Source organism: Seriola dumerili, unplaced genomic scaffold (assembly GCF_002260705.1).
Source record: "Seriola dumerili isolate Sdu_G_001 unplaced genomic scaffold, Sdu_1.0 BDQW01000017.1, whole genome shotgun sequence".
Taxonomy (NCBI): Eukaryota; Metazoa; Chordata; class Actinopteri; order Carangiformes; family Carangidae; genus Seriola; species Seriola dumerili.
The window spans coordinates 13,631,264-13,656,983 of NW_019174272.1; the positions used below are offsets into that span (position 1 = coordinate 13,631,264).

General features: G+C 42.7%; 2 protein-coding genes across 3 annotated transcripts in view; both read right to left on the reverse strand.

Moving 5' to 3' along the window:
- Positions 1 to 1,089, reverse strand: part of fxn (frataxin) — a 14,713-nt gene extending 13,624 nt beyond the window's left edge. For both annotated transcript variants that reach the window (XM_022755720.1, XM_022755712.1), the window contains exon 1: positions 904 to 1,089. In XM_022755720.1, the coding sequence (XP_022611441.1) occupies positions 904 to 1,011 (108 nt within the window). In that variant the 5' untranslated portion in view covers positions 1,012 to 1,089. The remainder of the gene's footprint in view (positions 1 to 903) is intronic.
- A 1,911-nt stretch (positions 1,090 to 3,000) lies between these two features.
- Positions 3,001 to 13,103, reverse strand: LOC111227716 (3-hydroxy-3-methylglutaryl-coenzyme A reductase-like). Its single transcript, XM_022753393.1, has 20 exons — positions 13,030 to 13,103; positions 12,186 to 12,362; positions 10,961 to 11,072; positions 10,761 to 10,848; positions 10,596 to 10,680; positions 10,363 to 10,468; positions 10,135 to 10,241; positions 9,931 to 10,050; positions 9,691 to 9,851; positions 8,931 to 9,181; positions 8,687 to 8,853; positions 7,798 to 7,992; positions 7,539 to 7,697; positions 7,043 to 7,200; positions 6,849 to 6,954; positions 6,568 to 6,738; positions 5,987 to 6,127; positions 5,726 to 5,884; positions 5,417 to 5,571; positions 3,001 to 5,069 (listed from the first exon to the last, which is right to left on the reverse strand). Exons 2-20 carry the CDS (start codon positions 12,348 to 12,350, stop codon positions 5,015 to 5,017), a joined length of 2,661 nt encoding a protein of 886 aa, XP_022609114.1. The 5' UTR covers positions 12,351 to 12,362; positions 13,030 to 13,103; the 3' UTR covers positions 3,001 to 5,014.
- Positions 13,104 to 25,720: the final 12,617 nt, after the last annotated feature.

Genomic DNA, 25,720 nt, shown 5'->3' on the forward strand with positions numbered 1-25,720 from the left:
TTATGTTGAATTAGTCATTTTAACAGTAGCCTTCATGCACCTTCATACATACTTCATAACACCTGACGCATGTCTGTGCTTTGGGGACTTAAATGTATCCTTGGACACAACAGCATGTACAATTTAATTCATATCAAGCTCTCTACAGAGCTTCAGCAGAGGCCTCATCGCCTCCGACTGTTCACTTTTCAGCCCTCCAGGCTGTGGTTCTACTTCCTGCTGCGTCACAAGAGGATTTTTGTCAAATATCAGACTCAGATAATTAACTATTTGGTGTCTTTTAAGTGCAGTGGAATATGAGGTGTGAATGAATTGTGTTTTATTTTGTGATTTTACCCATTTTCACTCCATGTAATGAGATGAAACAAAACCTACTGACGTCTGACAAGAGCTGATATTTTAAAATCCTCCAGGTTCTGACTTGCCTGGGTGGATGAGGGCTACAACAGGCTTGAACAGCTCCACCTATAGACATATATGGCTCCGCCCGATCTGTTAATGGAGACACACTCCGGTCCACTAGGCGGCGCTGGAGTCGGCCAATAAACACAGGCAGAGTAAACAGAAGCAGAGGACTAGGAAGAAGAGGACCAGGAAGCGCAAGACACAGGGAACAACGGCGACCCAGCTGTTGTCTGGTCCATCATGTTGTCCTTCACTAGAGTTCCTCGTGTTTCTTCACACGTTTTTCTCCTCGTGAACCCGCAGCTCCACGTGGCGACGGCGCAGAGCTCGAGAGCCTCTGTCCCCAGGTGACGAACAATGAGACACGCTCCTGAGCTGGAATATAAATAAGACAGTGTGAAGTACTGATAATAATAACTGATAATAAATAATAAAAATAACGTGGCCCGGGGTCGGTGAGCCGAGCTGACAGTCAACCGGGGGGGGGGCATTCGTCACCTGGGGACAGAGGCTCCTCGAGCTCTGCGCCGTCGCCACGTGGAGCTGCGGGTTCACGAGGAGAAAAACGTGTGAAGAAACACGAGGAACTCTAGTGAAGGACAACATGATGGACCAGACAACAGCTGGGTCGCCGTTGTTCCCTGTGTCTTGCGCTTCCTGGTCCTCTTCTTCCTAGTCCTCTGCTTCTGTTTACTCTGCCTGTGTTTATTGGCCGACTCCAGCGCCGCCTAGTGGACCGGAGTGTGTCTCCATTAACAGATCGGGCGGAGCCATATATGTCTATAGGTGGAGCTGTTCAAGCCTGTTGTAGCCCTCATCCACCCAGGCAAGTCAGAACCTGGAGGATTTTAAAATATCAGCTCTTGTCAGACGTCAGTAGGTTTTGTTTCATCTCATTACATGGAGTGAAAATGGGTAAATCACAAATAAAACACAATTCATTCACACCTCATATTCCACTGCACTTAAAAGACACAAATAGTTAATTATCTGAGTCTGATATTTGACAAAAATCCTCTTGTGACGCAGCAGGAAGTAGAACCACAGCCTGGAGGGCTGAAAAGTGAACAGTCGGAGGCGATGAGGCCTCTGCTGAAGCTCTGTAGAGAGCTTGATATGAATTAATTGTACACTGTTGTGTCCAAGGATACATTTAAGTCCCCAAAGCACAGCATCGTCAGGTGTATGAAGTATATATGAAGGTGCATGAAGGCTACTGTTAAAATGACTAATTCAAATAATCTAACAATCTGTAAGAATGAACAATGAAAAGTAAACAAAAAACAGGTTGACGACACAAACTGTACAGTTTGAATGTGGATTCATTTTAGCACTCAAAGTGTTTGTTAAACTAGTGTTATTTAAACAGACCACGGCTGTCACACTCTTTACATCCTGATCTTCAGTGACTCGTGTGTTCACATGAACTTCTCCTGTACCTCAAGTGTTTAAGAGGAGAACAGAGGTGTGTCTGTTAACTCCTGCCAAACTTCAGACTGGCCCACTTCCAATATTATTCATGAATCTGCTCTGCAGCGTCCTACCAGGGCTGAGCCAATCAGTGTGCTCACAACTGGTGAGATGTGCTGGGCCCTCATCTGATTGGACAGCAGCTTCTCTGGTGAGGGCTGTGCACTGAGAGATCAGTGGAGGATTTCTGACTGAGACCTCTGCTGAGCAGCGTGTGGAGGGAAAGTTAAAGCTGTGTAATCTGATTAGAAGTATAACTTTCACTAACCTACAGCTGTCACTCATTGATTAGACTCTTCTGCTAAAACAGTGAAGCTGGCTTCAGCAGGGTGACTGAGATCTCACTGCAGGACACCTGCAGGACACCTGCAGGACTCCAGTTTAACATCTTAATGCTGGATCTGGTTCAGTTTTTGTATGTTTTGTACCATATTCTTTAATAGTTACATGTTTTGTAAGGAGATGTTGACCGTCTTCTAAAGCTGTAGTGTTTTAGATTCTCTCAATATCTGTCACTCTCACATCCAGACATTGGTTTTCATTAGTTCCTCTACTGAAGTGAGTGCAGACTGATTTTAAGTATTTATGGCACAACAATAATGTAAGTCTGACAAAAGTAAATGAACATATAGATAGATTATTTCATTAGTGCTTAAATGGTTAAACATTCATTTAAAGTGAATATAACTAATAGAAGCTGTCAGAGTATAAACAGGAACAATTAGAAACACCAGGCAAAGAACTTGAGCAGGGCCAGAATAAATTGACAGGGGCCAAAATCAAACTGCGGGCCCCCAGTCAGCCTCCCTGTCTCCCTCTCTGTGCTTTGTGTGTGTCTTAGCTGTGTTAGTGTGAAGTGAATTAGTGTGTTAATTTTACCATGTAAGCAGCATATAAAGTGAAATAATAATGAATACTTTTTATTATTATGCATCAATGTGTGCTGATAAATATTACTATATAAGAAATAATCACTGGTAATAATAAATAATTATAAATCCCTACATCTGAACCTGTTTACAGGACAGGACAGGTGTCATTAGTCAAGGCCAACGGTGCATTTACTGTCATGTAAATTCAATTTTCCAGCTCATGACAGAGCAGTAATCAAAACAGTACAACCTGTCACTCTAAAGTCCTTTTGTGTTTATTACAAAATATATCCAGAACCTCCGCCTGTCTGCTGGTTCAACAGGAAAACTCACTGTCAGTGAATTCATTTCACACGTCTGCAGCATGTTACTCTTGAAGCATCAGCACTGTGCTAATGCAGTTAAAAACACAGACTGATTGATGCCACTGTCACTGTCACACACACACACAGTGACAACATAACTTTGTGTTGATTAGAAGCAGACATTATTAATGAATTACGGATGCAACTCAAGCAGACGTTTAGTCACTTCATCTCCACAGATAACAAACACACACACACACACACACGCACACACACGTTTGTAAGCTGGTTGGTCGTAGAGCTACTGCAGGTGGGCAGTGAGAGGTCATTTACAATAAATAAATAAATTGTTTTCAATTTTTAATTTGGTAATTAAGTTTGAAATGCCCATAAAATATCCATGATTCAATATTTAAATAAAAAAGTAAAACAAAGTTATGGAAGTAAATTATTGATCTGGCCCTGTTTCTTATATCTTGTCATTAGTGGGAAAATAGTTCAAATGGAGCGGTGACTGTCACATTTTCTCTTTGCTTCATGCTGATGTTATGTTGGATATTGTGAAACTGTATTTATAAGTGTTTTATTATCCAGTGTCAAACAGCCAGGATACAGGCTCAACAATTCACTGTGATTTAATTAGTTACTTAACTAATTGTTATGTGTATATAGATGGATTATTAACCTGCAGAATTGTTCTGTTTATAAAACAAAAAATATGTATCAGGAAACCATTAATCTTAGTATCGTGAGTTGTGTTGTCATTAAAGATTTAGATGGGCCGCAGAAGATGAGCGTATTTAAATTGGGCTGTGACATTCTGGGAAGTCTGGGAATGGCCAGCCTAATGATTTGTTGTATGTCCTATCAGCAGTACAGACACAGTCCTGAGTTTATCTCACCTGTTCTGTACCTGCAGATAAACTCAGCCTTTGACTTGCAGTCTGTTTTGAAGTGATAATCGTTCACATATTTATTCTTTCCTGATGTCGGTCCAGTGATGCAGAATCTGTAGTGAGCAGCAATGATCTTCAGTTTTCACACACATTCAACAGACACCGTCACTTTTTAAGGCAGGCACACACTGTGCGACTTTGGGCCGCCCAGGACCAAAGATGATGTGAAACAAACTTGGGTGATATGTTTGGTCGTGGTCCAGCGTCACACTGAGAGAGATTCAAAGATGCTGCTGTGACCTACATCTACAAACCAACCAACAGGCAGCATGAAATTATGAAATACTTCTCTTAACCCAACACCCTAACCCTTATCTCTAGGTCCTACGTTTGCCTCTTTTCCCTCACCACACCCGGGTCCAGATTCTCCTCCGCTTCTTTTTGGATTTTTTTTCCATACAATAAAAATCACTATTAATCCAATCTAATCGATTTGTGCTCAGCTTCATTGTTTACCACCATAGCGATGAAGATGGATGACGCTCACTGATATAAACATTAATCTTGTCTATTGACTTAGCCATAGCTGCTGATTCAGGGGTTAATCATCCTACATTCTGCATACATCAGCCTTGATGTTGTAGCCATGTTTATTAGACCCATGTTGCACAGTGTGACCTGCAGTAAACTTATAGTCTGTGTACAGTCTGCAGGCTCCTTTAGGTATCAGTGTTTCTGTGTTCACGGTGCTCGTTTGGTGACTGGAGAGCTGTTTCATCTGAACCCAAAAGCCTAACGACATTCTTAACCTTGGAAATGAAAGAAGCCAGTAATTAGCTGCTTCTAGCTCCATAAGACATAACCAGATACATTTATATTTCCCACAGAACAGTCCCATTAGCTTGAATGAATCCTTTTCATAGCCAGCATAGAGATTGGTCACATGATACTCCTGTGTCACTCAGAGAACGTCTGAGGTCTGTTTTTTCATTGATGAATGATTAGTCTTTTTCAGATTGTCCATAGATTCCTGAAGTTACTGCTCCTGCAGGAGGCCACACTGCTCTCAGGACGCTTTCCTGCTGCAGGTTCCTGGAGTCTCCTGGAGATTCACCTTGGACCTGCAGACAGGACAGTAACATCGTCTTAGAACATCAGGGTTGTGTGTCACATGCATACTGGTTTTATATTTCTTTATAAAATGGCATCTGGGGGGAATTAGTTAAGGCTTTAAATGGTTTGATTGATGTAACATGTATATATGTCCCTGAAAAACAAACAAAGTAGACCTGCAAGGCTTAAACGTGGTTTGACCCACACTAGATTGTCTGCTGGAGTTGATAGTCACTGTAAACTTTGTGTGACTCTTTAGGGTCTGGCATGTGCTGAACTTTCAGATTTTTGTGTAGACCTGTGAATGGCTCACAGACAAAACTGAGTCATGTAAACGAAGGTTCCTGGTGCTTACCTGTTGTGTGTCATGTGACTCTTCACCAGGTGTCCAGCCGCCAGAGCAGCCATCAGAGAGAGCTCTCCAGCCAGCACGGTGGCACATACCACCCTGGCCAGCTGCCGGGCGTTCTCCCCTGGACAGTCCTGACTGGCTCCCTGCACACCCAGCATCTGCGGGCACACACACACACACACACACACACACACACACACACACACACAGGCACAAGGACACACACACGCACAGGCCTGTTAAAGCTGCAATAACTGATTGTTTTGTCCACTAGCAGAAACAATTTGTGTGTGTGTGTGTGTGTGTGTGTACCTGGAGGCAGGCTTGCTGGGGGGGCAGGTTGGTGCCTCCTCCCACAGTGCCCAGCTCTATAGAAGGCATGGTGCAGCTGATGTACAGATCCTCTCCTGTTGGTCCTGATGCCTCCATCAGGGTGATGCAGTTACTGCTGCCCACTGACTGGGCTGGATCCTGCAGGACAAACACACACATACACACACACGCACAGAGTTCATGATTTAGCCCTCACTATGCACATACAGTGAAATAAAGAATATTTGAGAACTACTCCACCTGTCCACAAGCGATGTAGATGGCAGCCACCAGATTGGCTGCGTGAGCGTTGAATCCACCGATGCTCCCTGCCATGGCGGAGCCCACCAGGTTCTTACTGATGTTCACCTCCACCAGAGCTTGTGTTGTCGTCTTCAACACCTGCAGTGAACGAATGAACATGAGTCTGCTGAGGTAAAGTTAATGTGAGCTTCTGTAGGATGAGTCTGATGGAGGGAACTTGTTCTGAATTAACTCATATAAAACTCAACAAAACAGAAAAACTGATACATATGTGTTAATGCAGTAATACAGTTCTACAGATCACTACTCTCACAAAACAGTTGATTTTAGCAGATCATGAAATGGGATCCAGATTGATGTGTAATGTTTTTTCAGACATGTTACTGAGACTGAATACAGGCTTCTGTCCCTCTGTGCTTTCTCCTCCATCTCTCTACTGACAGTGCACTGGACCTTTTAACAGGAGGAATGATTACAGTTGAAGCAGTTTGAAGGGCTAACGGCAGGACCCTTTAATACTCGACACCTCATTCTAAAACATGTGAGAAGTCAACACTCTGAGCCCTGGCTCCTCCTACCTCTCTGACCACTTTAGCGGGGATGGTGGCTTCACAGACGGCAGACTTGCCCCTGCCTTCGATCCAGTTGATGGCGGCTGGTTTCTTGTCAGTGCAGTAGTTTCCGCTGACAGCCACCACCTGCAGGTCTGGGAAGTTCTGCTGCAGTCTGCTCAGAGCCTGCTCTGTACCCTGCAGGTAGGCCAGGTGTGAACCATTATACATGAGTCTCACACTAGGATGGAAACTCTCTATCTGAATCTCAAATGTACACACACACACACACACACACACACAGTTACCTTAGAGATCATATTCATCCCCATGGCATCTCCAGTCTTGGAATGGAAGCGGATGTACAGATTTCTTCCAGCCAGACCAACCAGCATCTTCTGCAGCCGAGCAAACCTGCCACAACAACCACACAAAAAACAACATGTAGACACAGACACTGAGCCATACTTTTACTCCTGTCCGTATCAGGTTCGTGTTTTACCTGCTCGTGTTGTCAAAGGCTTCTTTGATGGCATGAAAACCGTCTGTGCTCTCCAGCCAGGCCTTGACCTCTGCAGCCTGGCAGGCGGAGGGCAGCCTCACCACGGGTCCTCGAGTCATACTGTCAGCCAGAATGCGACTGCTGGCTCCACCTCCCAGCTGCAGCATATTTTTAGTTTTAGATATCTGAATGACCAATGCTGTCATTTTTCTGAGCACATTCAGAATATACACAGGAGCAAAGTTTCCTTTTTCTACCTCATCATTCCTAAGTTAATTTACACATTTTAAAGGTCAAGTAAAACTCACTTTGTCTGATATTGATGTGAGATTTCAAAGCAACATGTGAAACGGACACGGTTATAACTGGAGCAGGTGGACTAGAACTTACAAACTGTGTCAACAGTAAATAGAGAACTGATCTGATCTGGAGACAGCAGCTGGATATTTGTAGTTAGCTATTTTGTCCTGTAGGAAAACAACAGTCTGACACTCACAGCAATTGCTCGACAACCGCGGTTGGTGCTGGCAACCAAGCAGCCCTCTGTAGTTGCCATGGGAACCTGGAAATGCTTCCCATCCAGATGCAGCGGTCCAGCCACGCCCACTGGTACGGGCATGTAGCCAATTACATTCTCACAGCAGGTGCCCATAACCTGGGAAACAGGAAGTATGTTACAGAGAGGACTGCAGTGTGTGTGTGTGTGTGTGTGTGTGTGTGTGTGTGTGTGTGTGTATGTGTGTGTGTGCGCGCACCTTGGAGTAGTCGTAGTGTGTGTATGGCAGAGAGGAAAGCGCAGAAGGAGAGGGCAGCTTTGAAGAGATCATCTGTCTCCGGATGGCCACTCCTCTCTCTGGCCTCTCCATGGTGGCCTCCAGTTTGTACGCTGGGATGTGTTTGGAGTTGACCAGCAGCATCACCTCAGCATCACTCAGGAAACGAGGCCCCAACTGCAACACATACAGTCATGCAGCCATTTACTGTTCACCGTGTAGTGTGGTCAGACAGGAGGACGGATCTTTACTGAGTGTTGTTCAGCTCAAAAACATTTCTGAAAACAGCCATTCACAGTCATTTCACAGAAATGACAGAACAGACTATACAGATTATAGATTATAGATTATCACAACCTGCTGTGTGATTTACTGTAAACACGGTGATGCTTGTTGCCGTGGATTCAATTTAATATTAGAGCAATAAATCTCATGCCAGTTGATTCTACGTTAAATATATCTGTCTATAGTGAGCCAGCTTAGTTTCTCTGCCTCTGGTAGATGCTTATCTACCAGAGATAATGTATATTATAATTTGGTGCTATACAAATAAAATTTAAATGAATTGAAGAACCTATAAACACCATCTCACACTATCCTGGGAGTTGATTGCACAGAGGCCAAAGACAGTCAGTGGACTCACTGCAAGTGTATTTTCTATTGGCGTCATGCTCTAATTGGTTGAGCCTCAAAGAGATACCACAGTGACTAATCTCGTTAAAGCCTAGTTAGATCAGACAACTTCCTCAAATCCTGCAGTCTGATTGGTGGGATGTGATGCCACGACCCACACAGACACCCGAGGGAGCTGGGAAGTGGGTCGAGGTGAGGAGGTTAGCTGAGTTAGCTGTGTTTATGTGTGATGTCTTACCTCAGGGTTGTTCAAGATGGCCACACACTGGTCCAGGTCTCTAGGGTTTGTGGGGAGGCTCGGCTGAGCAGCTTCAGATTTGAGCTCTTCCTCTTCATCCCCCATAACAAAGAGGCTCTTTGGCTGGGGATCTGCAGCTGGGGTGGACAGGGGCCGGATAACCTCATCTAAGGAAACAAGTTAGAGTTAGAAACCACAATGCTACACAATTCTGCTTCAACATCCTCACTGAGTCCAGACACACCTTTCTCTGCCTTGATGGAGACCATGGCAGCCATGCTGTGGGTGGGGGCGATGGGGCGGGGAGCTGGCGGCTCCTTCCTGCAGCAGGTCTCGGTGGGCCGTCGCAGGGCCAGGCCAGGGGCAGACATAGTGATGGGGTTCTTTAGTGACAGCGTAGACTCCATCTCAACCTGCTCGAAGAAGATGTACTTGATCGCCAGCAGAAGGGCCAAGGCCAGGCAGATGACCTGCTCTATGTCCATGGTGATCATCCTGCAGGAGGACAGGGACAGTTTCCTTTAGGTCTCACACAAACATAATCATGAAATAACAGTTTGATATCTCAACATAAAATGTTGAGATATCATAAATGCTGGCAGCCATGTTATTTCTCATCCCAGTATGACCACAGTACACTCCAGTCAACCAGTGACCAGTCGGGCCAGAGTCTGATGCTGACCTCATTCCACATCAAAGAAGAGCAGACATTTCTACCACAACTTCATCTACTTCCAGTGGACACAGTGAGAAAGTTTGCATGGGTCAAAACTGCAGCAGCAACATTACAGACAGGACTGTCTGGAACCCCAAGGCCCTACTGCAGCCGGTGTCCAGAACACATTCACTGTCATCCTCAGATGTTGATCCTGAACACCATGTTCTGACCAGAGATTTGTTCTTCACACCACAACCTCTTCTCACAACTAATGTTCTAAAGCAGAAAATACAGGGCAGCTGTCACATGCACACAGACATGCAGTCAAGCAGATCAACAGCCTCACCTGGTGAGGTAGAAGTGCCAGAGCGGTTTCTCTGGCTCGATCCTCCTGGGTGAGAGGTGGTCCAGCTCCATGCCGACCTGTGGCATGCCCACTGTGGTGTTGATGGACAGGGGCTCGGCGATCCAGCGGCTGTGGGCGTGAACCATCACCAGGCCCAGAGACTGCACATGGAGCAGAGAGCTGCTATCACATGGTGTTCAGATGAAAACAGAGAAACACAAGAAGGTCGAGAGGTGTTACCATGATCATCTTGACTCTCTGGGTCACAGGGTTGGGTTTGTTGTCCTCCTCCTCCTCCATCACTCTGGAGAAGTGGCTCAGCTGCCAGATAGGATGGCCCTCCTGACTCTCACGGGACAACTACAGGAACAAACACAACACGGTCAGTCAGACCGACATTGACACACACAAATACACACATACAACCACAGACTGCAGCCTTACCTCCAGCACCAGTGACACACATGCAGGGAAGAAGGTCATGAACACAAAGTAGTTGGCCAAGACAGACATGCAGCCGAAGCAGCACATAATTTCCAGCTGCCGCACACCTGAAAGACACAAACAGATTCTCAAGCACAATTCACAGGAAAAGGGCCGGGAAACAATCAGAGAGCCACCTCATTACACCTCATTCAAAGGATAAATGGAGCTTCACTTGGCAGGGAGTACCTGACATTGTTCCCACTCCGATCACTAAGCACTCCACCAGGGCGTCCAGAGTGAAGGTCGGTCCCAGCACTGCCATGCCACGAGCAATGTTGTCCCTCACTTCATCCTGAAAGAGTTAGAGTGAAATAAGCCAGTCAGTTGCATCTCTCTCTCTCTCTTTCTCTCTCTGTCTCTCTCTCTTTCTCTCTCTCTCTATATATATATATATATGATAAGTGAATATTTCTTCAAACCTGAGAACTGGAGCTCAAAGCGAACTTGGCAAGAGCACATGCTTTGGAGAGGTCAATGAGAAGCAGGAAGAAGGGCAGAGCCTCACTGAAGGACAGAGCAGAGCAATCAGCTGGAGCTTTCAACAGAGACACTAAGAGAGGACAGTATGAGGAGCGCGTCCTTACTTGAGGCCTGTGAGCTCTTTGTCAAGAAAGTGAATGACCACTGTGCTGAAGACGAAGCTGGAGAATATGGTGAAAAGGCCGGCAATGCCTGAAAGAGAGGATGAGATTTTTTTTATTTATATCTTGACAGGTCAGAGGATCTGCTCCCTCTACAGACCCGTCTGTGACATCTTATCAACATGTGACCATCAATAATTTACCTAAAATATACTTGGATCCCAGCTGTCTCAAGTTCTGGAACTGGAAGTAAATATAGACGATGGCGATGCAGCGTGTGATGGTGAGGATGATGATGTCACTGCTCAGTATTTGCTATGAAAAGAGAAGATCGCAGACTCTCATTAGAAATAATAGCAGTACTTACAGGCAGAGCTGGACACGCTGACTCTCATATCTGTAAGGTCAATAAAAGGCTACAGCCAGGAGCTGGTTAGCTTAGCTTAGCACAAAGACTCAAGACAGGCAGAAACAGCTAGCCTAGCTCTGCCCTAAGGTGACAAGATCCACCTACCATCATCCAACACAAGGAGCTGAATCCTGGTCTCAGTTCTGAAATAGTACTAACTGTTCCACACTCATTACAACTTATACAGAAACTGTAAAATGTGATTGTCAAACAAAATTGTTTTACAATTTGAATTGTCTGTAGAACTGTATGATACACTGTAAAGCTGTATGATATACTATAAAGGTGTATGATATACTGTAAAATTGTATGTCAATGAAGGCTTCAGCCAATCAGGACAAAGCTCTGTCATCCATCAGGTTAGTGTTAGGGTTAGTATGGGGTAGATAGGTGCTAAAAACCAAAATGTGTGTTTATCACAGTAATGACGATATTACAAAATCCATAATATCCAGAACATGACATACACACACACACGCACGCACGCACACACACACACACACACACACACACAGCTATTTACTTTACTCCACACTTCAGCTATTTCAGGATGCAGTCCTGTCAGATGGGATGAAGATATGTATTTACTAGTTGTCTTAGGAAGTTATGCAGCAGCAGGTTCATAGCTCAACAGTGATGACACGAGGAAGTGATGAGGTGCTAGATGAAAAACAAAGGTAGGGTGTGCACCCTGGAATACACCAGATGGCAAATCATCTGGTAGTTGTTGTCATGTGTTGGTCTGAACTAATGAAATCATCGTCATCCCTCCAGCCGAGATCCTGATTCATCATGCTTTCTAGGATCTATAGCTGTTGGCCGTAACAATGGATATTAATTCTAAATGATAAGGACACTAAGTCAGAGCTGTGCGGTTGGTCAAAGGATCCATATACTGTCAGTGCGACATATAGTCTGAAGTGCAGGTGGAGAGACAGTCCTGAGGCGGTTTCAGTCTGGGACTGTGGTCTACTTCACGCTGTGTGGTACAGTACTACAGTCTCATCTCACTGACTCACCTCTTCTGTTTTGGGGCAGTCAAAGTTCCAGCCACAGATCTGGTCATTGCCAGTGAACATGTTCATGGACATCATACAGATGGTGAGAGTGACTGTGCCAACAATCACCTCCCAGGGGTGGGAGGCCACCAGGAGGCCATGCATACGGAACAGACGGGTCAGCATGGTGGACCAGGGCTGCCAAACAAGTAAAGTAACGTAAACTGTTCAGCTTGACAGAGGTGTCACTACAGGAAAACACCATGATCACAGGAAACACAACCACAATCAATAATCAATTATTAGATATAGAGGAATAAAACTGATACATATGTGTTAATGCAGTAATACAGTTCTACAGATCACTACTCTCACTTTTTTGGTACTTTGAGCTTTCACATAAATATTATTCTGAATGCAGGATTTATAACAGAACAAATATAAACTAGGACGTTAGACAAACCAACACAAACATCAATAACAATATAATCTATGATCTATGATCTATAATCACCTGTCTGGCCTCAGTTGTGATAATTCGTTTTAAGAAACGTTTAAGTTTCACACTCACTTTACTGTTACAATCTGTGTGTATTATTGTCACGTTCTGAATGACTGCTCCAGATTGAAGCAGCTGTACACGTTAATAAACAGTCACTTTTTGGCATCGATCACTTTTAGGAATGCCACCCAGTCTGTCATGTCTGCTGAACTCGTTTCCGCAGCGGCTGAGATGCGGCTCCGCTCATCGTCTATTCCTGCCATCATCCATCAAACTGAACTGAGTCGTCAGTGTGGCCCCTACATGCCTCTGTATACACAGGTGACACGACATTAACATGAAGTGAAGAGAAGACTGACTTACCGCTGGCAGGTGGAGGACGAGAGACTGACTGCAGACGGTCACAGACACTTTGAGCGGCTTCAACAGCTCACGGAGGACCGATGGAACGATGGCACGCTACTACATCATCCGACACTTCAGCCAATCACGTCGGTCACCTGCTTCACGAACGCTTTATCCACGCCCCGTTTCCTAGGCGACGCCAGTAATAGGGCGTGGCCAGGGAGAGGACGCCTAATCTCACCACCACTGTTTAGCTGTGGTCCGTGAGCGAGCGGGTGCTGGTGCTGCTGGCCTACAGAGAACGGCAGGCCCGCCGCGGGAACGAGCACAGCTAAGGCGGAAACGATCGGACCTTGTACTGATTTGAAAGACAGAGTATAATGATACAGTATTCTTTAACGGGTTCATCAGTGATAAGTTAAATCTATAGATGATGACTGAGTGACTGAGTGATTATTTGGCAGAGCTTATTTATTGCTGCTGAGTTTTTTTTCGTTCGTTTTTATTACATGTAGCCTGTGAAAATTATTAAATTGTTACCCACATTATATTTTGTTTTACTTTTTTTTTTTATCTTAATACTTATGTAATATTAATCGGAACTAAAAACACAGGATACAAATATTGAAAATGCATCTGTTTGTATTTCAGACATAATTTCATTTTGACCTAACAGCTAAAACATTACTTGAGAGGTGTAATCAGCAGGATCCACCCTTACACTCGTCACAGGTAAAACTGAGGAATCAAACACTGCTGTCAACACTTTACTTGATCAACTGTGACTGAGTGAGTCTTCCACGTTTAAAGATCTCACTGCAGAGCAAATAACTAAAATGTTGTGTTGTGCCTAAAACACATTGATCCAGAACTGAGGAGTGTTCTCCTTCAGGAATGTTCAGGTGCTTCTCAGTCTAATAACTCTATACGGCTATAATTAGAAAATAGACTTCAGATCACTTATCATGACACAGCCAAAGGATACTGTGTGATTTAACTTTGTCAGAAATCAGTACAGTGCTCTGTAGTTTGATTTATCTGAGCACGTCCCTGCGACGTGCCTGTGGTCCTCCGGATCAGTCTCTGCGGAGAACTGGTCTCAATACGGAGGACTTTCTGCATGGAGGACATGGTCTCTGTGCGGAGGACTGGTCTCCCTCTTTAAGTACATACAAGATCATTTTCATAACTATAAAAAGATTTTAATGTTCAAGTTCTACACACATCGGTTTTAAGAGCGCTCCTATCGTTTCTGGGTCAGTGGCCACAGTTTCATGGCTTTTTGTTTGTTCACAGTGTAGTGAGGCTGAACAAATCTGAGATTTGATTTAAGGGTTAGTTCAAGGCTGAACCAACTGTTTAGTAACTAACGGACCCACCAACAGAGACTGCACTTGAGAGATGTGCTGTCCCTGTCCTTTCCAAAATCTGAGCACTTCACAGATTACAGCTGTAGTCCACCACAACATGAAGACCTGTATTCATTCAGTTTATCAAGAATTACAGTACAAAATAAACAATATACAAGACATACAAACTGTACCATGACGTATGTTTTCCAGCTATTGCTTGTTGTTATTACAAAAAAAAATATATATATATTTTTTCAATATATATTATATATATATATATATATATATTATATATTTGTAATAACAACAAGCAATAGCTGGAAAACATTACGTCAATGGTACAGTTTGTTTGTCTTGTACATTGTTTATATATTATTATTAATATAATATATATTATTATATTTATTATGAATATATATATATATATATATTTACTTTATATCAATAAAGACAAAAGCCTAGCCTATTTCTAAGTATTTGGTTTCAGATGGATTCCTCTTGTACTCGATTAGTTGTAGTCACAGACCAAGCTGCTATGGTTAAACCAATTAAACCACAATCAGTATTAAATTTAAACTGAATGTTGATCAAGTGAAATCATTTAAAGGGTAAAGTGTCACTTTGTTAGTGTGAGGGTCTTCAGTCAAACTGACAGTAAATAAAATCTATAGGCTACTTACTGCTTTTATAGCCAATCTGAGCTGTAACACCTATTTTAAATTTTGTTAAAGGAGTTAAACTCCTTCCACTGTTTTTTGTGAATAAGTCAGATACTGTGGGATCAGGTTAGGCCGGGTAAACAAGCTTCCCACACACTAACGCCTCAGGAATAATTTTATCACACAACAGGGCTGTACTTTGGCGCTACAGTTCTGCTACGTCACACCGGGTTACACCTGCTGCTGTGGCTGGAGAAGAGGGGCACCTTCAGACGTGATATAGACAGTGATGTTAAACTCTCTTTTCTTCAACATTTGTTACTTAAATTTATCCAGCTGAAGGTAAACTATTCACTCTCCTAGTTAAAGTAACGTAGCTAACACTAATCGCTAACCAACCACACACTATTAGCCACTGTAGCTTCAAAGGTTTGGTCACATAGCGCTCATACTTTTACAGTTGAAAAATCTTAACGCTAACTGTTGTTAGCCGCTAGCTAACGTCGTCAGTTTCATAGACTGTGACTGTTTAACTGTTTACATATATTATTGGTCACAGTGAATTTATACCAGAACAACATGGCGGCAGTAAGTGAATGTCTTTGAGTGTGGACTGTTTTCTGGTGTTTTAAAGATCAAATTGTTAATCAAGAAAACAACAATAATCAACAGGTTGATCAATCAATCATTAACAATGATCAAAATCATTGTTAGTTGTAGGTTCCTCCACTCAGCGCAGTATGAATGTTAAAAAAAACGAGCTCCTTGAGATTGAATGTACGGGAGTCACAGTTGAAACTATATAATATTTAAGAAATGAGGGTTAGTGTCAGACCTGGATCAGACCCATTGAACCTAGCAGAGACAGTACAGAACCCTGTTCTGGTAGTCCCGGTTCTGTGCTAGTGAAATATGTCAACACACACTGTTTATGAAGAAGCTTAGTCTCTCCACAGGTGTTCTGCACCTGAGAAGGTGACATCCTGGCAGTCATATGTTATTTGTCATTGAAATGATTTACTTTAATCAACATGAAAGGAAATGTTTTCTCCTTGGAATGAAGGAAACCTTTTATCAGGGCTGGTGACACAGAGTAAAATATAGTATTTTGTAACTATACCTAGTAAAATAACACTGGTTTTCTTATTGTTGGAATTTCTCCCCAGAAAATGTGTGTGTGCCCTGTTTTCATTTTATTTCTTGCGTGTTCATTCAGTATCCGTTTTATTAGCAAACTCACGTTTTATTTTGTGCTGCCATCTAGTGATGGAAAATAGTCCAGTCTTCTGACACAGGACATTTTGCTTGCGTTAATAAAAAAGGTCATGCTAGTTTGATTGTCATGTAGAGGTAGACAACAGTGACAGTGACCAAACTGAGGATACCTTGGTGATAGTCCAGTTGAGTCTGTGGACTGGACAGAACCTGAACCTCATATCAGGCAGCATAGAGGCACACATGGTACATACATGTACACCTTCCTGACTGAAGTGACTGTTGTTCACAGATTTTAGAACCAGTGCTTCTCAGTTTCTGTGAACTTCGAACAAAAACTCTGACCAGAAATTTAACACTATCAAGTAAAAAGCAGTTTAGATCTTTGCTGTTCTTAAGATGTCATTAGAAGAGGGAAAAAAATTAGAAAAAAACAAAAACTTTACCCTAGATAAAAATCATTATGACAAACTTGAAAACCCTCCATTGGAGGAAAGATAAGGGGGAAAGGGGGGGGGGTGGTACCCGTGCTGGGCCGCCCGGGCCCCTTTGCCTGCCCCTCTGGTGTAAACTCTCCATCCCCATCCTTACTACATGATTAAGATTTCTACCATCCTGATTATCATAATCACATATTATCATATTATTATTATTATTATTATTATTATTATTATTATTATTATTATTATTATTATTATTATCATCATATATTGTTATTATTATTACTATTATTATGCTGCCTGTATATATAGCACACGCACATGTACATTGCTGCTATTACCACATTACTATTATTATATATCATTGCTATCATTACTATCTGTTATTGTTACTATTATTATTATTGTATCAACTTTTATTAGAACATCCTATTGTGGCGCACACACAAACACTACTACAAGAAGTAAATGTGTTGTTTTAAACACACACCAACCAGAAATCAAATTCAAGTTTTAACTTGAATAACGTTCAGGGATCATATTCACAGCACTTTAATGTTGATATCTGTCTGTAGCTGTAACTGTATATAAAACATCTGCACCGTATAAGATAAAACATCTGCATTGTATATGATAAAAACATCTGTCTGTTTTACAGGTGTGGAGGTGGTAGAAGAAGAAGTGGCGTGCATCCCTGTCACCAGGTGTTTTTGTGTGTTTCTGACCACCAGGTAGGTCTGATGTTTCTGCTGCTGCTGACACGGATACACTGGTGGTAGTGCGCACGGCTCAGATCTAGTCTTTCCCCAGTGGGGTCATTTTAGTTAGGATTAGAGGTTGACTATCTGGTTCTGTCTGTATCAATGTATCATTGGTCCACTGAATGAATCACAAGTCTGATGATTGATAAAATGATGGTGACTGTCACAGCAGTAAATGATGCCACAGCGTTGACACTGTCAGCTACAAAAAAGGTCTATTAGAGCAACTTTAAAGAAAAATCCATCCTCCAGTAGAGTGGAGTGAGTACACTGACCTGCTCTGTCAGGGTGAGTCATTGGACCTGAATGAAGCTCTTGTTGACCAGCCAACATCTGTTTAGTCTAATTTATTTAACATGATGAAAATGGAGACATTGACAACACAAAAGCAAAGTTTTTATGAAGTGATTTAGTTTTTGGTGACACTTGTGTTTCTCTTTGCCAACCTCAGTCTGGAATAGTCTCAGTGATGACTCTTCACCTCCCTCTGCTGGTTGTCCAGTAGCTAAACACAAACAGTGTAAATGTAGAGGGATGCAGTCTCTGTTTCTTCACCCCTGTGACAATATGACAGGATATGAGAGTTCTGTCACTTCTTCTGGATACAAGAACTAAACAAATGGAAGTCCTGACCCTTTGTGGTTGTTTGAGTCAACACTAACTCATGAACACAGGAAAGAGGTGAGGGGGACAATAACACAGGAAATTGCTGTTCATTTACAACATTTAACCATGACCACGCTCTTTTACTATTCTTAACCGAGTAAGTAATCACATGAATCCTTTGTATGCTGGTGATGTGTAACAGCTTTGGAAGGCACTGACAAACAATGTTGACCTGTCAGCTCAGATGTCAGATCAGTTTTGTTGGTAACTGACATGTTGTGTTGTTTGAGGACTTGTTAGGTTCAGATCTGTGAGGGAAGAAACTTCACCGTGTCATTATGTGACTGTCAGCTCTTCATTCTTCTTCCACAGACATTCTGGAGATGACTGACAGCTGTAACCAGAAGCATGAGAGAAATGGAGATATATCATCTTCAGATGATGACTCATTGAGCCTGTTGCATGACCTTAATGCGTGTGAAAGCAGAGGGACAACAGAGGACACCGAGAGAAAGGATTCAGGTTCACAGGTTGAAAACAAAGAGCAGAAAGTGGAGATGGAGATAAACCCAGTGAAACCACCTCAGGGAGGGACGTCCAGCTGTGTCCAGTCTGCTTCAGGCCATGCTGAGTCTGCATCTCAGTCAGGTAACTAAAGAAACATTAAGTATGTGTGCAGGACCACTGTTACTGAACGTACTCTTCCTAATTACTATATCTCATAAACTTTGATTTCATTCATTTTCAAAGCAAATGTCTCAAAATGTGTGAAAATCCCCAACAAGAAACATCTTCACAAGAGAAATGAAAAAGGTGAGACTGCGCTGCACAAAGCAACCAAGAGGAAAGACCTGGAACAAGTCAGAGCGCTCATTCAGGCTGGGATCAGCGTCAACATGGAGGATTATGCAGGTTTGTCACAGCTGAGACACTTTTTTTATTTCCATTTGATCACTTCTGAAGTCTGACATCTTTCACTCATGAAAGCATTATTACCTGTCAAACATGAAGCCACTGTTGACAGTAAATGTTGACTTGAATTGTCAGGCTGGACAGCTCTGCACGAGGCTTCAGCTGTAGGTGATAAGGCAGTGGTAGAGGAGCTGCTGAAGGCTGGAGCTAATGTTAATGCCAGGAGCTTTGACGGTGTCACCCCCCTACATGATGCCGTTTCCTCTAGACACTATCAGGTGATGGAGAAACTCTTTTTTTCAGTCACACCTTCAGCATCTGTTTCACAGTCTTTGGTAACTCAGTAGGTGTTTCCTCTACAACATGTTAATGCTGTTTATTAAGACGGAGGAATAGTTACTACAGCACTTGTCAGTTTTATTTATACAGCCCCAATTCAGTTATCACTTTTCCTATAGAGCAGGTCAGATTATTATGAATGTAACTGTCCCTTTTCCTTGGTTATCCTCCAGCCATGTCTAGACTGAACTGTCATCCTCTCAGTCATGTTTCATTGCTGGATCTTTAGTCACTTGTGTTACTACAAATGGTTTTCTTACTCTTAAACTCTTTACATCATCGGACCTTATGCGTCTGTGATTTCATATCACTGTAGACATATTTTATATTAGGCCTATATGAGAAGTGTGAATAATTCTTGATTTACCGGGTAGTAAGAAAGAACACTTCTCTGCACAGTCTGCAGAGCCATGTGCGTCATGGATGTCGCATAATGCTTATGTGGCCTATGTAGGCGCATGTTGCTCTCTTGATAATGCGTCCTTCAGACCACAGCGCTAGTGGGTTTGCTATTTAAACAAAGTGGGGGCTGGACAGGAAAAAGACAACTGTGTCGTCTGAAACTGCTGCTTTGCACCAGGTGTAGACAGGGCCCTGCTATGGCACGCGGATTGGTCCAAACCTCTATTTTGACGTCCACGTTAAGACGTCATATTTGTGCAACTCAAGAGGAGAGATAATGCCGTCTTTACACGTCAATTACATCTAAAGATGACAGAAAGTTTTGAGAATCTTAAGATGTTTGGACCATCAATACTTCCATGCTATTGGTTGGTATCAACATACCCACCCCTTTTTTTGACAGAGGGGCTATGTTTCATATATGTTGAGCTGTATGCCCAGAGCTGTGGTTTGGGCTAGTCCAGGACAGTCCATTTGAGGAGCAGGGTGCAAACCACGGGGGAGCAGCTGGGAGCTGGAGTGGTGGTTTTTAGTGAAATCTGTTTAAGTTCAGTGTATCCGTTTGTATAAAGTACTGTATATGTGAGTGGTTCAGGCGCGCTCAACTCGCTTCTCCACTCCAGCACCTGCTCTGTCTCTACACCATCTGCAGGTTCTCATTCCTGTCCAGAAGGTGAACTATAGACCATATGTGTGTTTTCGTTCAACAGGAAAATACTCTTGCCACTAATCAGAAAGGATCTTTAACAGTTTACATTGAAATCAAAAGCTTATTGAACCCAAATTCTCTTTCCTCCTCCAGTCTGCTCACAATTCAACAAGTTGCCATTTGTGCTCTAACACTGCCATCTAGTGGGCACTTAGACAAACAGCACATTAAATGAATATGTCAATTATGATATTGAAGTTACATTTTTCTCAGTGAGCAGTAGCCTATAAAAAATGCAGATATTTATAATAACAATATTATTTATATGGCATTATTATTATTCATATTTATATAATTGTATATTATTATTATTGTTATTATTAGTAATGTCAATACTCCTAACCTTAATTCATAGGTTGAATGGGGAATTGTTTCTTTCCTTGAAATGATAAGGTCTATGTGGTTTCCCCTCAGAAATTGATGAAGTAGTAGCGCCCAAATTTAGACGTTTAAAATGAGCGTGTTAACACGTTTTTATATATTGTCTTTAGATGTAATTGACATGTTAAAACAGTGTTTTATGACGTCTTAAGACATGCAAATTTGATGTCTTAACGGGGACGTCAAAATACTTTTTTTTTTTACCAATGCGCATAGGTGGTTGATAAGAAACATACTTCCTCTGCTTTCTGCTCTGCCCAGACTCTTGTCTCCTCTCTCACTATAGCCATCTCCTCTCTCACTATAGGCATTAGATATCGATCCATCTTGCCACATGCATAGCTGAGCTGAGCTAACCAGATGTGTACAGTTATTTTTTCTAATTTACTTTTTCTCACACTGCGCCTCCCCTGAAGTTCTCTGACGCTCTCCCTACTAATGAACAGACACCACTTCCAAATGATGTAATCCTTCACATGTTTATGAAGCCATAAAAAAATTATCACATTATCACAAACAGGGATGGGTATCATTAGGATTTTATCCTTATCTTATCCATATACTTATTGATCCAGCTAATACTATTACTGGTTCTTTTTTTTCTTTTTTTTAAAGAATGAATTTTGAACAGGGTTTGACTTCATTGGGCTGCTTTGTCTCAGTTCGTGGTAAACTAAGATAATCAGTTAGACTTACATACAGACAGATTACATTTTAGCTTTTCCTAACAATTCGCTATTATCTTAACCAGCACAATGTTGTTGTGTAAAAGTAGCCAGGAGACAGCGGACAAAATAGATGGAAATAACTCTTTCATAGATGGTTGTTGAACAGGTGGTTTGATGAAGTTCCTATTGGCCTTTTACTTTTTATGGCTCTTACAGTAAAGTTCATTAATTGTTGTGTCAGCTCCAGTAATCTTCATTTATCTTCACTTCACCTGGTCCTGTGTCCAGAGCAGCCTCTGCTCTGTTGTACACTCTGTGTGTGTCCTCTGGAGAGGCTCAGCCAGCTGGGCTGCACAGTCCTTTATCAGCCTCAGACACACACCATCAGGGCTGGCTGCTTTTCCAGGGCGTAGCCTCTTGAGCTCTGCCCTCACCTCCTCCGCTGTAAAGGACAGGAGACTTGACCCCAGTGCGCAGGGACCTCAGTTATTAGACTTGATCTGCTCCCCATGCTCTGTTTACATGAATGGTTATCAGCTGTTAATGACGATCGTGTCATGTGAACATGTTAAAGGATTCTCATGATGCATGTGTTATCCTGAGTGAGGCTCAGTACTCCCTCCACTCAAACATCACATGACTGCAGTTTTGTGGTATCACACAAAGCAGCATTGGTCAGTTTGAATGGGCAACAGGACATTACTGACTCTCCAGTGAACACAGTGTGAATCTATTGGCTTAACTGAGTTTGTACAATATCAAAGTCCCCTGGTAGGTGGGGGCTCCACCCCCTAACAAGATGTCTTGAATGTGTGTTGAGTAGGTGGTGAAGCTTCTCCTCCAGTGTGGGTCAAACGTCAGGGACAGGACTGTCGGTGGCCTCAGTGCACTGGACCTGGCAGAGGAGGAGGATATCAAAGAGCTGCTCTTAACTTTCCAAACATCTCCTGTCACACACAAGCAGCCTGGTGACGCACCTGTACAGTACAGACAACCAGGTGAGCTGCCTTCCACATTCCACGCTGGACTTCAGAGATCAGTCTGTTTTCTCTGCAGAGCAAATGTAATCTGAGCTTTTACTTTGACATTCAGAAAACATCATACATAATATAATAACACTTCATCAGGTCAGGGTTATACTCCACTGGTAGTTTCCTGTAGTCAGAGAAAAGTCATTAGTAGTTTGATCCTCTTGAAGCAGGGCAGCTGATTCCAAAAACACAACAAATACAAAGAGCCAACTGAAGCTGTGTATTCAGCATTTTGAGTATACTGAGAATATGAATAGACAGCAGAGAAATACTGTTGGCAGAGCACTGTAAGAGGTTTCTGGATGTTTTGAAACTTTTTAAACTAAGAGGGTTAGGGTTAGGGTTGAAATACATTCCCACCTTTTAAGCCTAAGGGAGATGAGTGTTGGATCCTGAAAACCTCAAGCATCACTCCTTCAAGCCTCGTGCAGATGACCCAGACCTATCCCAGACGGATATCTTAGATGTGAAGTAAAATACTTCAGAATCAGAAAGGAACCCACTTTCACACCTTTCATGTTGTCCAGTTGATCCATCCTGACATGGGGTTTTCACAGATAGTATGACAGCAGCTTGGAATGAGTTTGAGACAGTAGGCAGGCAGCAGACACAAGAGTAGTTAAAGTAGTTTGAGCATGAGATTAATTAATTCAGTTTGTGTCAAACTTTGAGAATAAACTGTGTTGGATCTATTGTTTATTTCAAGTTTTGAAAACCTTAAGACTTTAAATGTTTTCAGTTGTGATTGATTCTTACTGAGGTCTGAATACAGGACTTTCAGACGCCACATCCTCAGAGGCTCAGGGCCACATGCAGTTCTCCTGCCAGAGCAGCCTCAGTCTCAGCCGCAGTGACGATGTACGATCCAGGGAGTCAGGTGACGGAGACGGAGCCAGAGAGCCCGGTGACATTCAGCTGAGGAAAAAACACGCCATCAGTGATAAAGTGAGAGCTCCTTACACTTAAACACCTTCAGACTCAGGTCTGCATTAGAGCCAGGTGAGGCTGGATTAAATGTACACAGGCCACAAAGGTCTTTTTAACCATTTATGGCACAGGTCATCTAATGCTGTCCTCTTAGGAGACCTGCAGTCTCACTGGCATTACAGTGTTGATGTGATATTCATCATTTTCCACTCGTGATCTTTTCATAGCTCAGACACTCGGAGGCTGTAACAGTGGCTTTGGAGGAGGTGGTGAGGAACCAGACAGACATGTTGACGTGGCCTCTGACTGGTCTGCAGGATGCAGGTAGAACAGATTCAAATTATACTCAATAATACTCATGGCTCTGCGCTGGCGATAGGCAGACCGAAGGCATAATGTTTTTGGGTTGTCCCATTGTCATGGACAGGATATCTTAGTATCACCTTGATGGAACTTCAAGTTTGCAACAAATGTCCACTTGGACTCAAGGATGAACGAAATAAATTCAAAGGTCAAGGTCACGGTGACCTCACAGAATGTGGTTTTGGCCTTATTAATGAAATATGTCCGTGACGCCTTGAGGGAATTTTTTTCAATTGTGGTGCAAATGTTCACTTGCACTCAAGGACAAACTTATTTGATTTTGGTGGTCAAAGGTCAAAGGTCGGTGTGACCTCACAAAACACTTTAAGCCACTTTTCACACAGCAATTATAACAAAATTCATACAAGTGGTTAATGTTTTATATGACTCTGGATAAACAGGCATGTAATCGTCTGAGTGTTGGACAGAGACAACCATGAGGCAGTAATTCTAGTTATAATGTAATGTAGAGAAATACACAGAATGATGGGCCATAATGAGCCAATAGATCCCACTGTTTCCAGCAGGTGATGAGCACACTAGTGTCAGCTTGGTTTCAGATCGAGGACAACCATAAAGAATGATTATCATTTATTGTAGGTGTCTGTTTTCAGGCAGGTATCATGATGCTCTAACACAGATCCAGAGTGTACTGACTGAGGTGCTCACCAGACAGCATCTGGAGAAGAATCATCTTTCCCAAACATACCGGTCAGTTCAGGAGCTTCTCTCATCCTTCACCCAAGTGAAGCTTTCATTTTCAGAACATGGCAGAAGCGAAAGTTAATAGGCCTAAGTAGATTCTGCAGTATACAGTGATCTGCTGCCTGACACAAACTGCTGTGCTCATGATTACAGGATGACACTAGAGGAGGTCTGAAGTGGAATCTGAACCACTACACCACCTCTGATTTTTAATCAGACTAGAAGTATAGGCAGGTCTCTACACCAGGATCAAAGAAATTACACTTGAACTTTCTTCAGATGAGATTTTAAGACTTAATGATGCGAAAATTATTTTTTGAAACATTAGTTTTGATGAAGATAAAGTTTCAATTACAACCACAAATCTGAGGACTCAACAGCTTCAGTGGTCAGACAGATTCAGCTGTAACTACCATAGTTGTGCAAACATGCACATGCACATTGTGGTTTATTGTGCTTCATTGTGGTTTACTGTGGTTTATTGCTGTGATGCTGTCCTTTGTGCTGTCTTTATATTGTTTTGATAGACATGACTGCCGCACTAAAGGTTGCTTTTATCACTGTGCTCACCTCTTACCTAAATAACAGCAGTGCTGTTTGATTCTCACTGCAGGACTGTGTCTGACTCCCTTCGGCGACATGTGTTGAAAAGTCAGCTTGTGTCTCTAGCTTCATGTCAGAGGAACTTAGTGGAAATCCTCCAGAAACAAATGCATTTGGTGGAGGTGTATGTATCTGTGAAGGCCAAACTGTCCAGTCAGCCTTCCAACCATGGAAGCAGTGCAGCAGTGAGACAGCAGCCACATAACTTCTCCACACCGGCCTCCTCTCAACCTGGGGAAGAACACAGCCGTAATCAAGACAGGCAAAGAAAGGAAAGGCGTAGACCGGTGACGCCATTAAGATCGTCACCTCCAAACAATGCCAAGGAAAGCTGCAGCACCTCACAACCAGGAAATACTGTACACAGGAAACACATCAACTTTCAGATGAAAGGAAAGAATGCACTGATACAGACACAAGCTGAAGACAACAGCTTACACCTCTGTAAGCTCATACAGAGGGGAGTCCTGCCACCTGGAAGTGCTCTACAGCTGCTGCTGAAGGTCAGGCAAAGCTCTTCATGAGACCTGTTTCATCCCTGTGTAACAGCTTGTTCTCTTTAAACACAATATTTATCAAGAACCTGGAAATAATTAAACCAAATGTCTTGATAAGAGGTATGTGCTTAACATGGAT

Excerpts from the sequence above, each read along its gene's own strand:
- LOC111227716 (XM_022753393.1), bottom strand. The coding sequence starts at position 12,350 with ATGCTGACCCGTCTGTTCCGTATGCATGGCCTCCTGGTGGCCTCCCAC. Across the intron at positions 10,051-10,134 it reads GTGTGTCACTGGTGCTGGAG|TTGTCCCGTGAGAGTCAGGA; the intron begins GTAAGGCTGCAG and ends TTGTTCCTGTAG. Across the intron at positions 6,955-7,042 it reads GCCTTTGACAACACGAGCAG|GTTTGCTCGGCTGCAGAAGA; the intron begins GTAAAACACGAA and ends TTGTTGTGGCAG.